This window comes from Zophobas morio, unplaced genomic scaffold, assembly GCF_036711695.1.
Source record: "Zophobas morio isolate AGI-343-1 ecotype UQ-CSIRO unplaced genomic scaffold, CSIRO_AGI_Zmor_V1 ptg000024l, whole genome shotgun sequence".
NCBI lineage: Eukaryota > Metazoa > Arthropoda > Insecta > Coleoptera > Tenebrionidae > Zophobas > Zophobas morio.
In genome coordinates, this window is record NW_026972129.1 from 17,609,989 (window position 1) to 17,625,194 (window position 15,206).

Below are 15,206 nucleotides of genomic sequence, written 5' to 3' on the forward strand. Positions count from 1 at the left end.
GAATTTGTCAGATGTCAGATGTCAGATTTAACACTATGGTGTTGTCAGTTGTATTTTCAAGGTAGAATACAGTGTCTGTGTTTTTTTATTTTGGTAAATACGATAGTAAGATTTGTTTCAAAACCAGTTATTTAAGTATGTCCTTCATGCTGAATACAAAAATAAATCTAAGGGCGTTAAATCTGGCCTGCGAGCTGGTCATCAAAGAAGGCCTCTTCTGCCGACTCAGTTTTCATAATAACTGTTTCAAAATAAAAAAATTCAACCAGTTTCAACAGGAAGTAATAGTACCAAATTTCTGACGTTCAACAATAGTACTTAGTGGAATTGTCTGCATTTTTGTTTCCATGATAATATATGCCATCTCATCATTTAGATCATTTATATTATTTACACTAATACGATACATAAGTATAAGTGTTTTACATCATTATATTATATTAATCGTAATTTAATGATATATCAAAATGTGTGAAAAAATATATACATATGTTACAAATTAAAAACATATGCCTTATATTTGCACTGTAATAAATTAAGAAGCTTCCTTCTTCAGCTTGAAAATAAACGCGTTTACAGAATTTCAATATTTCTAACCCTTCTCAAGACATAAGGTAGGAGAATTATATCTGGGATTCTCTATACAAACAAAAGTATGAGTTTTGTCACAGTAGTGATAAAATTGAGTCTTAATACAGAGTGTTTACAAAAAACTCTAGATGATAATATTTTGCAATTATACGTTTCTCTGTTTTTTCAAACGGAGCACTCTGTATTTCATTATTACATATTTCTTTGGTTTTTATTCTTTTTTTCACAATGATTTTCGATGTGTCTGTTAAAACATCTGAAAATGTTGAAACCATGAATTTTACATAAAAAAAAAAATTACAAGGAGGAAAGAAAATAAAACATGGTACAAATAATAATTTAAATTTTTTATCGAAACACTGTATCTTAAAATTCAGTTTTAAACTAAACTTGAAATATTGGAACACAGGTAGTAAAACAATCATAATACCTACGTTTTTTTTGTGAACTTTTGCATTATGAAAAATTTCAGGGAATCTGAAATAACTTGGCAACGTTGCTTTGGCATTTAAAATTAAGAATTGCTTGTAACAAAAATTCTGAAAAACAAAACATTCTCTCTAATTGCAAATTATTTTTAGTTATCTAGCTCAAGAAGTCGTTGACATTTTTCTCTCTCTATTATTGAGATATACATAGGATTTACACTTCGGGTTAATGCGTGAGAGCGTGTAGTTTGGTGGCAGTATAACGATAATATTAGCCACAACAACTTCGTCCATTTTTGTCAGCCGTGTGGAATTTTGCAATAAATTAAAATAATAAAAAACATAAAAACTCATAACATGAAATAACATATTGAGTATTACTTAGGTTATACACGGTGATGAAAAAATGACGTATAAGCTCTACGCTACGTTGTTCAGAAGGATCTGAAGAACCCAAAATAAACGGTTAAAAATAATCTGTTAACCAAATTTTTGAAAATATTAAACTTCCTAATTGTGATGTTTTAATGACAATTTAATTAACATTCTAAAATTCCGATAAAAATTGTCAAAAATGACATTTGTCAACAGTAAAAAATGACTTTCTGGAGTTTATTCTAGCAAATTATTAATAACTAATTATTTAACTACTAATTATGAAGTTTAATATTTTCAAAAGAGTTTTGAGACCTCTCTTGACAACATACCATTGAGCTTCTACGTCATTTTTTCATCACCCTGTATAGAGTATGTATCTTTTTGTGTGGGACCCGTTTAACAATTCAACAGTGGTTACTAATTTGCCTGCTCCATCATTTTCTCAGCTTTTAATACTACGAAATAAGAAAAGAAAATAACCAAAATCGCATTCGTATAATTGCTTCTCTTTACTAAATGTCTTAAAATGACGTTTTTAATTTTTTTAGAACAAATGCTTTATAAGGTGTAACCAAGAAAAAAAAACGTTATAACATTAGGTCGCATCATGTATGATTTCAGGTCTTATTGCATTCTTGTCTTTAACACATCCTTGACATTTTTTCACATACTCATCTCATTAAATTACCGCTAAAAAATCCTTACAATTTTACTATGACATTTTGCGATGTAAAGCCCGAGAACATAAAGTTCAGCCAAGAAGTGACATACTCACCACAATTGACCCCTATAATAAATCTGCCAAAAAATAGTATTTCATATGAGTTCGCTAGTTTGGTACACCACATTAAGCACGCCCCAGTAATTCCCAGGACGTTATTCAGAAGCAGTCCGCCTTTCCTGAAACAGAAAGTGAACTCGATTATGAAAATGTCACACAATTTCGCTACGTCTATGCCAGAAAAGTTGATATTAATTTACCTCCCGAATTTGTTGGCTACCATGCCCCCGCCGAATCCGCCTAACATCCCCCCTAAAGCAAATATGGACACAGCAATGGAGTAGAGGCCCCGTGCAGAATCATCCGACAGATCCTTCCCGTATCTTGTTTTGTACACGTCTTTCATGAAATGTTCGATGTTCTGCTCTGGTGCGTTTATTACTCCGGTGTTGTACCCAAACTGCAGCATGCCCAGGACCGCCGCCAGGATCGCATACGAGAGGAAGAACGTCAAGTCCTGAAAAAACACGCATTAATGTACGGCCACACATAATCGTTATTTAGCCACAAACGGAAAAACACGAAGCGTGAAAATTGCCTGCCGAGACGATGTCGAGGTGCACAACATGTCGAGAGCAAAATGATGACTTTACGTCAGTTACATGTAACGCTTGTTGTGCTGAGGCTGCAAAATGGATGGAAAAACGATCGCAATTTATAAGTTTAGTGAATATGTTGCATAATGTAGATATTGCAGTACTGTAAAAAAATATTTGTCCTGTGACAAGCTAAATTTAATTTTAATAAATAATATCTTAGAACGAAAAATAGGAAATTTATGTAACATTTCATGAACGGCATTTTCATTTTTAAATAAAAAACATATTTTGCTTCACTTTTGGATTAATGGTACGTAAATAAATAATGAACAAAAATTCGGTATCTGTTTTACGATTTATTGATTTGGAATAGTGTCGCAATTTTTATTAAATAAATTATACAATTAAATCGGGATAAATGGTCACATGTGCCACTGCATATACTTTACATTATTGTATAAATTAAGATGACAACTTTAGTGACAAATTGCGTGGATCTAGATATCAAGTAAATTGTAAAATGTGACTAGCGTTATAAAATAGTACATTATACACCTCAGCGATTCCTGTTGTGGAGTTTAGCTCGAGCGAAGCGAGCTCAAAATGAATTTGAATCTATGGTGTATACTTACTATTTTTCCACGCCCGTATTATTTAAATTAATAATAAAAGTAAGGCAACAATAAACGAGATGTGCCATATTGAATTTTTATTAAGCGCCAGTGCAGATTTATTTAAAAAACGTGTTGTTGGCGATAAAACATAAACTCACTTGATTTCCCTAAAATACAGGAGGCAGCTGCGAATGCCACAGAAGTTTCTTGTCCCCAAAATCAAAAAATATTTATGAAAAATGTTACAAGAATTCTTCGAGTGGTGTTCGAATCAATTAGTAAAAAAGTGAACTGAAAACGTTGTTTTGGCCTGTTTTGAGGAAAAGCATAATTGAACTTCCAACATAGTCGTATGTCTATTAAATGATGAATTCAGCAAGTCTGGTAAAATACAGTAGGTTCCTAAAATTCACTGCAAGTAAATTTATAATTTTGGTTTAGCTACTCTTAAACAGATTTGGACAGATTATATACAGGTCATAGTTGAAGACGGTGGCTGGCATCTTTACTAGCCGACAGGAACACTAGGAACACTTTACAAAACTAGTATTTTTAGAAATTTAAAGCATTTATTAACTCCACATGAACTTTCTGCTAAAATAATGGAACGTCTACCTACTGTTACTCTGTTAATAACTATCTATTAAGTTGATAACAACTTCAGACAGCACTTGTATGCAAGACATAATGCACTAAATGAAGTGGTTATATCAGTGGTTACATTGTGGTTACAATATTATCTCGTAATTCAGTGATCCTAGTGGTGCACCAGACTTAGCGTTTCTAGTCAAGTATTCATAACTTGTGTGTTTGAACAGAACAGAATTATTGTGTCCCGTGAGTTTAACTGTGTACCGCCACATTTAAAAATGCAAAGACAGAGTGTTCAATCTTGCTTTTGTAGATACTCACTGAGACAGTGTAAATTCAGTGCCAGTTCGCTGTGCAAGGTGCTGTCACACTGTGCACACAAAAAATTAACTATTCAGCAAAAATTTGCTATCACGAGAGTGCCAGTAGATGAATTTTATGAATCTGACCTCGTTTCGATTCGATCGTACCTTAGTAGCAGCAAATCGTTGCTGGACAGTCCAAATTTTTGAATAAACACAGTGAATTGGAACCTACAATAAATCAGTATTATAATACGAAAAAGGTTTGAATATTCCATGCTGTCTGATGTGTCTCCCACGAACAACGTCCTTGTCAGGACGAAAAAACGAATAATTTCCGAATCATGATTATTGGATTACAGTAGGTGTTTCTCGGTTTTCTAAATGTCAGATCTGCGCCTTCGCTCCATTGGAAGTGCGTCATGACAAAGCTGCTTTACTTGCCTGGTAAATATTGGTCATTAAATAATTTAAATGAGTCTCTGCCGTACTGGTCGATTCTATAATTATTATCGGCAAAATTATTTACATATGTATGACTTAATGATAGATTTGAAGAGAAATTTATTATTGAGGATTAATGGAGGTACCTACGTCAAAATTGGGAAAATACTGCGTTTCGGTAAAGAATTGTGCCATATATGTATATACAGGGTGATTAACCTAACATTTTAGTGACAACTACCACAATGATATAAAATGCGCGACTTTGACATCAAACGTCGAATTTCAAACTGAACTTGAAAATCTGTCAGTAATACCAGCTTACCAACAAAATGCATAGCAAACATTAATGAAACCCTTGTATAATTACAAAATATACGCTCTGATATGATGTTAGGGTAAATGTACTTGCTACATTTTAATGGTAAGTTTTTTAAATAATTCTGTGTAGGTGTCACACAGACAAAAAATAAAAGTTAGCATGCATCTCAAAAAGATTATTTAATGATTTCAAATATAACCTGTATTAATTAAAATTCTCTGGTTAATGCTGCTGGTTTATTTGAAGTCTTCAATCGTGTACAAGTTTGGCATAATAAATAATTAACTTTAGTTTTTATTTTCTCATTTTTAACTTTTTCGTAAAATGCGTTCTAAAATTAAGAACATTAGTTACGTACTTAACAAAAATGATTGAGTTTTCACTGTTATTTAAATTTTACAGTGAAAATTAACGACCTGAAAATGCTGTGATCTGGCAGGGTAAAAGATATAGATGCCTAGATGTATTTGTTTCAGGATAATTATTTATTTTCCACATGTATAAACGAATTTGACAAATACTTATCATTAATTTTTGACGTGTGCTAAGCAAGCAGAAAACCCACTTTTGGTACTATACATGTTATAAATAAGTAGGATTAATTTTTGGAATTTGGGGGTACTTGTCGGTATATTGCAAAACGATTATAAAATATCCTACATCATATCCAGTTGTCTTTGAAAAATCTGCCACTCTATTTTTAAGACGAGCTTTGTCACTTCAATGAAGTAAGTAGCAATCTATCATGAGATCTGAATTACTGGTTACCTACCTATCAGTCAACTTGACATACAAACATAAACATCTTGTATACTTTACATTCACTCTGCAACCCTACAGCGAATTTACAAACCTAAGAAGAACATTAATAGCTTATTACGTCCAAAATTTAACAAAATCTCTGCATCAGTCTTGCCGTGATTCTAGGTTTCAAAACGAAAATCGATATGTCAACTTAGTTTGCAAATCGAATTCTAAGGTAGAAACAACAAGTAAAGTATTTAATATTATGTCCGTTATATAACTTGACAATGACAAGTATGTCACATTTTTTGACATATAGGTGCTCAAAAAATCACGAAATGGTCAATTACATTCATTATTTGAACATTTGTTTTAATTGTACCTGCATTTATAATTAGTATAAAAAAAATCCTGATGAATTTTTTTTTATATTTCTGGTTTAGCCGGTTTTCATTTTTGGATACATAATCAAAAACTACAGTGTGATCAACAAGTTAGTACTGTTTGAGTTGACAATAGAATTAACCAATTTTGGTACAATTTTCTTGCGCTACCATTGTCAAACCTGATTCAAATGCTTAGCGCGATGCCACTTTTAAGCGCTCAGGAAATTTTGGTTATGGCTTATGGCATTTTAATAATAATAATAATCAATAATGAATTTTGACGTAAATTGAATGTCTCTGTCAACCATGTCAGTTTTGACAATAGGAAGTAAGATGAAGTAACAGGTCTACCAATTCTAAACAAAATTCACTGATATCAAATGAAGCAATATTTGTTGATCAGTTGAACACGCTGTACCTTAGTATATTGCGAAAAAGTTTCTGTAAACTGTAAAATTTATACATAGCTTCTTAGAAGTACCGCTTGACATCTTTAAATTTTTCTTTTGTGGTAGGTCAATATTTAAATTGACCCAATGAAACGAGAATGCGAATTATTGTTTTGTTCATGTCTTAATACAATACCGGGTGTCTGGAAAATGGCAGATTAACTCTTAAGTACCTTATTATAGAGGTTCGTGAGTCCCAAAAAGGGAATAAAAAAATTCTGTATGATGTACATTACGAAAAAAAACGTAATTTTATGAGAGTAAAATTGGCAACACTACACCACCTAATGCATGAATACCTCCGACTTACTTTCTGATTTCTTAGTAACGGTGGTCACTGAAATTCACCTTTTCCTTTTTTGTACAATAAGCATAACAACCACTAGTCATTAACCGTTGTGCATTATTATAAACAACAGCAAAAACAACAAAAGAAAAATCCATTAAAGCATAACTGACGAAGTACTAGAGAAGATGTTCAAAATTCCTGCCTTGTGCATATAAGTAAGCTCGCAATGTTTCCAAATTTTGATCATTTTGTGTAAAAGTTAGTCGTCAGTACTTAAAGCTAAGATTAAACTGATTTTTGCAAATGACATACTCTCTAAGAAAAGAGAGGGTGGGTGGGCGGGCAGAGCTAGTACCTGTTAAGAGTGATTTTGGCAAATGACATTTTCTCTAAGAAAATAGAGGGCGGGCGGGTGGGGCTAGTACCTGCTAAGATAAGACTGATTTTAGCAAATGACATACCCTCTAAGAAACGAGAGGGTGGGTGGGTGGGGCTACTAGCTGTCAAGATAAGATTAATTTTGGCTAATGATATACCCTCTAGGAAAAGAGAGGGTGAGTGGGGAGAGCTAGTACCTGTTAAGATTGATTTTGGCAAATGACATATTCTCTAAGAAAATAGAAGACGGGCGGGTGGGGCTAGTACCTGCTAAGATAAGACTGATTTCAGCAAATGACGTATCCTCTAAGAAAGTTAATTAAATTATTATAAGGAAATACACTAGATGTTCCAAAGCATTTTCAAATTCCTTCCAAATTTTTCAAAAAAAACGGGGTCCCAAATTAACTCAAGAGCAGGTCAGGTTAGAATTTTCCAAAAATGGAACACCAAAGTCTCCCAAAATCGTTTTAAGTAATTTACAAAAAAAATCTTTATGGGTTCCCAAAATAATACACCATAAGTAACACAAAAATCTCCCAAATTAACAGAAAAACATACTGGGTACTCAAGACTTTTTCAAATGTGATAAATTAAACTCTAAAAGCTCAAAATATTTTTTCAAGTCCATCCAGCAACCAGATTCCTTTAAATTTATCCGAAAATAAAACACCAGGCGACCTAACATTATTTGCGAAAATTTTAAACGTAGAGTTTTGAAAACTTTTTGATAAGTCAAACATTTTTAACTGTTTACTCGATTTTTACTGATTTGTACCTTCGCTTTATATCAGACAAACATTGTTGTTAATTGGAATGAATCAAATTATTACAAAAACAACACATTGTAACTGAAATGGTAATTGAACATGGTCAAGGGCGAAAAAAATATTAGCTAAAAGTTTTACTACTAGTTATCGTTATAATGAATGTGTTGTTTAGTTGTTAAACGTATCAAAAGAATCAATTTTAAAATCATCATAACTCCACCACAATGTGAGAAGGAATTTTTTCACTATTTTTCCCAGACTCACCAATTGATTGTTAAGAGCGTTGCGGAGAGTTAATTCACCATTTTCCAGGCACCCGGCGTAAACGAATACACAATTAACAAAGAAATATTTTAATCAGTTTTTATTTTTTGAAAGGTTGTTTTTAGGGGTCATTGTCCAACTAACTCCATGGACAAGCCGCCACTGATTATAACATTGAGTTGTTTTGTTGTGAAGCTATTTTTTAGAAGCTAAATATTTTGTTAGTAGCTATTTTGTCGGGAGTTATTTTGTTGGGGGCTATTTTGTCGGGGCGGTTTTGTTTTGGGTACCCCGACAAGTTATCCTGGGACAAAATATTTAGCTTTGACAAAATAGCTTCACAACAAAATAGTTCCGTCAAAACAAAAAATATGTACATGCACTATTTTTTATTAAACACGGTAATTTATTCTCATAAAATGACATATTGCGGGGTATTTGGTGGATTTTTTTAGAATGGCTTGTTTCTTCAATGGAAATTTTAGTTTGTTAATCTTTTTACAACATGAGTCCGAAGCTATTTATTAATTAAAAAGAATTCTTATCGAAAAATTGTATCGTATCTGCACAGCGTATCTACTTTCTAAATCAAAAGTGACTACTTTGAAAATGCTCAAAATACAAAAAATTGTTGGTTTATTCGCCATTTCGTTTTTCATAAAAAAAGTACACCTATAATTGTATGCATAAAAACATTACCACTTAATTATGACCTGACCTGCCCTGACCTGACCTCTCTATTGCCTCAAATAAAGAAATCTTAAACATTTGTGTGTATACATAAAAACCAAAAAGTACGTCGTTGAAACTGTTGTATTTTCTTAAACTAAAATTAATAATAATTTCCTTTTTTTTAAACCGGGGTATTTTAACTGGCCTCTTTTCTCTGGAGCGAATTTGTCGCTGAGCAATTTTGTCAAGGGGCTATTTTGTCGGGAACTATTTATAGTCGCTAGACAATTTTGTCGGGTCACGTGTCTAAAGACACAGAACCTTTGAAATCAACAATTTTTGGACATGGGTACATTTTCAGCTAAACTGGAAGTATAAAAGTAATGAAAATGTCATCTACAGAGACCGGACAAGAGCGGGTAATCTTCAAGTGGTCCATCGGTTCCAGCCTTAGCTGCATGTACGATTATAGTAACTAAATCTTAGTTAACGTTATGAATTATTGTTGTCTCAGAATGTTCGTCCATAAATTGTGTTTGTAATGCGATAATCGATGCGTTTGATATCTAATGTATACTATCTACGTCACTGGATACGAAGTAATTTAAGTGATTTGGAGTAAAACCAACCCTTTTTTGTACAGTACGTTTAGCCACCTGAAGGTTAATCGCTCCGATGGGAGGCTCAGGTGCATTATTCCAATAGCAGTTTTATGCATACAAAATTTCTAACATATCATTTTGCAAACAGCGGAAATTAATTGACCGTTCTGGAACTTTTTGTACACTCTGTATATGAGAACCGTTCCAATTTCAGGCACCATACACTCAAACACTGGCTGGGTTGAACGTTAAACATTCAGTTTTGGTACTTAGTAGAAACACTTATTAATTAATCTATTATATAAGTTTTTAAATTGAACCTCAGAAGTAATTTCCAAAATATTGTGTGGGTTAAAAGAATTTAAAACTTATGTGGAAGAAGCTTCAATAGGATATTCAGTCATGAAGTCGTAATGGTTAGTAACCCCAGAAATAAATGAGTACGAATATCAAATTGGGTTAACTGGTATAAATGAATAAGTGACGAATAAGTAGGAACAGCGGAGAAAACACTTTTAGATATTAATGCGTCAATTGACTAAACCTGACGCAATATCGAAAAATACATAACTCGCTTTTATTGTTCTAATTCAAGTCATCAATTGTTTAAGTTAAATAAGTTCCATTGTCAATCATTCCAAACAATGAAAAAAAATTGAATGTTATGTTGTTTTATTCTAAATACCTAGTTTATGGAGTCTGCTAATTAAAAGTTATGAGAGAAAAAAATGTCTAATTCACATAAAATGTATTTTTGTCTTAATTAAACGAATACTTCTAGCTGCAATAGGTAGTCAGAATGAATCTTTCACTATCAATTAATATGACAGACGATAATAATAATTAAGACGATTAATAGGTTATTTAAACTTTTTTTTCTGTATGCATTCGTTTGCCTAGTTCACTGTTTCTTTGTATACTTGTATACTCCAAAACAGCTCGAACATACTAAATGTTTTTCTAATAAAACAAACTGCAAGGAGCACCAACCTGCTCGAGAAGCCGCAACTTCCTACGCTGAGTGTGCTCCTCGAGCCGGTCCACGTACTCCCTCAACTCCTCAATCTCCTCCTTCACTTGCTGTACAGTGTCCAGCTCGTGCTTGATGGCTACCATGTCCCTCTTGACTTCCGATACTTCCGACTGGCAAGATTCCACCGACTTGGTGAGTTCTTGCAGTTGCGACCTGATCTCACAAAGAGCGACCGTCGTCTCCAGGTGTCGATCTCCACGTTGGAGCTCGTCCAGTTTGGCGCTCAAGTTCATACTCATCACGCTCACCTGTTTTTGCAGACTGCGGCATAACAGTACGTGGAAAAGAAGTAAAACGTGTCATTAATTTGAACGGTGAGAAACACTCAACGACAAATCTCATGCTAGGTGCTGATTCGACAATCATGCATGGATCCAAGTAACGGTGGTCAACGACATGATGCGGGTCTTCTAGTCGACAGAAATGATTTTTTTTCACATAGAATACACCATGTCTTGGGATTTGGTTGGTCGAGTTACAATATTACTTTGGATTGGAGTGTCGATACGAGGTGTCGGTGGCATGCAGTGGTCGTGCTTCGAATTGTCAACACTTACTACTAGGTCGTACGTAACGTCAACATACCCATAACTGTCTTTGGTTTTATAGTATGGAGAATGACAATGATGGCATGCACAAATGGTTTGCTTGTCATGATGTCATCAGGTGACCAAGCCACAGAAACGAACACAGATCATGCAAAAGCAAGCACCTACTGCAAAAGCTGTATACCTGGGAGGCAAGGATACCATGGCTGTGTTCCAAACTACAGTGGACACCTCCCCAGGTATCCTTTAACCCTCCGATAATCCCCTTCACTTCTTCTAGAAACTAATCTACACGCGGTGTTCGACTGCGACGCGGCATCTCGACGGCGTTTGACAATCTTCCACCTATAGTTTGGAAACACAGCCCATCAGGGAGCGTGCTCTTAACTTAATTTAGTGCACTAACACATTGCTACTGACCACAGATGATAGCAAAGGTCTAAGTACTTGCCAGGAAGATCAAAATTTTGACCAAGCAACAATTCGGTTCTACTCCAATGACCAGATTTGTTCTTGGATTAAGCGACTGTATACGTCTGGATGTAGAACTTCATCCGTTTGAGTTTGAAGTTGATTTCGAGATGAGAATCGTCAAGACAAAAAATCGGCTGAAAAGCATTCATTATTCATGATGAGTCGGAAGGTTGTATGAAAAAATTTTGGGGCTTGAGATTGATTCTTCGTTCATGTGCATTCCAGGGGTTCTATGATTACACACCTAGAGATCAAAATCATACAAGATGTGTTGATATGTTTTAATGTGGCTTATGATATCTGTGCAATCGACTGTCATAATAAACGATGTAGTTTAGAGGTGATCAGTTGTGCACGTGTGGAAGGAACGAAATATATACATACGTACATAAAATACAGCCGTTCTTAAATAGTTTTGTCTATTAGATCTTTTTCAACATATATTATTTTCACAAAATTGTTTATCATCTTTTATTCATTTATTCATATCAACTTTTTTTTGGTAGCCACTTTCTTTAGAAGTCTGAATGTTAGTATAAAAATAAATAAAAAAATTAAAACAGATTTAGTAATGAAAGTAATTATTATATTACTATTCATAGTTATAATTTTGGCTCTCAACCAAAATTACGTTCATTTAATTAAGGTTTCTTTTATAATATTTACTATAGTTTGCCGATACCACGTAATTCTCTGGATATCTTGAATATTCAGCCGATAATTTAACATTAGATTGTTAAAATTTTGATTTTTAGTATAGGTTTTAAAGTGTTTTTTCTAAAACAATCAATGGGTTTCATTCTAAGACAAATTTGTAAATGGTAATGAGCACAGATCTAAATTACAATATATAACAGATAAGAAGTTACAAGATTTTGCATATAAGAAGGCCATTTCTAGTAGTACATAAATATAGATAAATGTTGCTTTAAAAAATCTAGTATATTGAATTAGTGTTTTAGGTTATATTTTTGTTACTTTTTAGGGAAGACTGGGACTTCACAAAACCTTTAGTGTCAATATTTTATTAAATAAAATGGTGTTACTTGATATTAATATGTTAACAGCTTGACATATAAATGAGAATTAAAGCCCAGTCTTCGTTTGATTACACAATTTAGATCAATTTTAAAACTTTAATAAGATTAGTTTTATCTTGGCGAAATTCATTGGTAGTCACCAAGTTTTTTGAAATTTGCATATAATTGCATAAAACTTTTACAACAGTTTTAAAATATCTCTGAATGAAATATTAAGTTTTAAACAGATGACAGACAGCACTTAGCTGTTAGTTACAAAGAGATTTTTTGACTTATCCGTTTAAGAAGAAATTTGCATGAAATCCTAATTGGAATCTTTTACGAGCTTAAAATGTCTCTAAATGAAATAAAAAGCTTTAGAATGGGTGACTGATTAAATAATTAAACCAAGTGTCATTTTTTTGTACAGGCTATAGTTTGAAACTATATGGATTATGTCTGGGTAAAGTAGGCGATGTTCAAACTGTCAAATTGTTATCTCGATTCCACGGAACGTCTTGACTTTTTGACAACTTTTGTTTAATACGAATAAGAGATCTGTCACTAGATTTTCTAAGCCAACTTTATAAACGATAATTTATAGTCACCTTGTATATATTAGTTATATTGAAGAATCAATTATAATAAATCAATTAATTCGAAAATAAATTTAATTAAACTTTGCTGAAAAAAATTGTGTGTGCTCTAGACAACATTTTTACTGGAAACATTTTTGTAAAGTTGGAAAATAGGGCAGGGTGCCAAGGGTGTTTTTAGTTGAAGCTGTCCAAAGCACCTCTATCTTATTGGACAGATGGAAAATTAAAGAAAAAGTTGTAGAAACCTAGAATCGTTTTTTTTTTAGTGTTACACCCTCACAGAATTTTATGTTTTAACTGGTTCTCTTTAATCGCAGTTATTTTTTTCTAATGTTATTAAATTTTAAGTTTTTGTATCGCGTGCATTTTTATTTAAATGGAATGAAATAAAACAATCAGATTCAGTAAGATGCAGGTTTACTAAAAAATTGTTCAGAATTTAAGATTACGACCTTTGACATCTAGTAGGCTATCGATGTGTAAAACCAGTTGGTACTTTCTGCGCATCACTGTGCACAGCTTAACCTAAAATTATAATACGTTAAATGTCAAAGGGCAAAGTAGCCAAACTTTGACATCAAACGTCAAATTTCAAAGTGAACTTGCAAACAAACTGCATGACCTACTAAATATCAGACAATAATGGAAACCCTGTATTAAGAAAATGCATACGACGTTGTATTTGTTGATAGAAAAAAGTTGTTGGATTTTCTAGAGGTATTCAAGGAAAATTATATTGTTCAAAAGTTAACAGCACATTGTGAAAAATATGGAAAAATACGAAACAATCTTTTTAATTTATTTAGTTTTAAGAATAAAATATAGTTACATGAGAAAACACAATAACAATAGACAATTAATCGTAATAAATCAACTGTAGGGAATTAATTGCTGTTAAAATAGTGCACGAAAGATTTTGGAACAGCTTGCATATGTTTAAAAAATGTTTAGATTTTAGATCAATGCTTAGAATGAATTGAAACATTGCTTAGAAATGCACATTCTAAATAAGGTAAAGCAATAAGTGTAAAAGTTAAAGATTTGTGAAAAAGAATATTTAAGTTAAACTTGAATTATATCTGCACGATGATTTAAATGCATATTTCATTTAAGCTACAATTACGTAGTTTTATTAGTTTATTTTTTTAGTGCTTCATGCATAATAATGCCGTAGCGTGAATGGTGTATAGTAATTAATATAATTTTTATTACTGCTGGATACGATCTGAAAATTACATATTTTATTTTCGACCGTACAGTATCAGGATAAATGTAATTTTATTAAAGGTGGAAACTGTAATAAAAACAATTGAATGAGTTACGCACAAATAAAGCTATCTCCTGTGGTCAGTTAATTTGAAAATATTGTTTCGACCATACACGTAATATTAGTGTGGGTCAAGAAACAACACACAAACAATGGCGATGATCAAAATTATGAGATGATGTTGGTTTATTTAGGTATAGAAGAAAGAAAAACTAACACAACAAAAATTTATAACTGTGTTTATTAAAGAAAACGTTGTACAAAATAAAAATATATAACTCAAAATGGAAGTCTGTTTGATATCGATTAAGTGAAGATCTGGAGTAGTTGCATTTACATAAAGGAAAGGGACTTAAGTACGTTCCATCTGCATTGCCTGTTTGTTTTTTCATGACTGAATAAGAGTAAAGATCTTTAATTAAGTAGCAATAATCGACCAGAATGAAACGTTTGTTTTGTTGACATAGTCGTCTTTTATTATTCCGGAAGTAAAATTTTAATTGACACATAATTACATACATGTAAATTAAACAATGAGACGGCATGAATAAGTGAGTATTATCCATTCACGATTTGTCTGGGTCAAGGCTGGATTTAAAAACTTGACGTTGTTGCTTATGTAAACGTTTTCCCAGTGTAAATTTAAGGTAATTTTTGTTTAAGGTTATCTTGTACGTTTTGTAAAAGATAGTATATTTATTCAATTACGCAAAGTCAGCGGT

At 32.7% G+C, this 15,206-nt stretch overlaps 1 protein-coding gene across 10 annotated transcripts in view; it reads right to left on the bottom strand.

The window, feature by feature from the left end:
* Positions 1-15,206, bottom strand: part of Glut1 (Glucose transporter 1) — a 337,838-nt gene that overhangs the window by 82,657 nt on the left and 239,975 nt on the right. For 6 of the 10 annotated variants that reach the window (XM_064064022.1, XM_064064019.1, XM_064064020.1 and 3 more), the window contains exons 4-6: positions 10,535-10,838; positions 2,379-2,635; positions 2,173-2,297 (exon numbers count right to left, since the gene is read on the bottom strand). In XM_064064022.1, coding sequence (XP_063920092.1) covers positions 2,173-2,297; positions 2,379-2,635; positions 10,535-10,838 — 686 coding nt within the window. Of the gene's footprint in view, positions 1-2,172; positions 2,298-2,378; positions 2,636-10,534; positions 10,839-11,309; positions 11,471-11,572; positions 11,589-15,206 lie in introns of those variants that run through there. The other 4 variants (XM_064064028.1, XM_064064026.1, XM_064064024.1 and 1 more) reach the window with 3 other exon arrangements.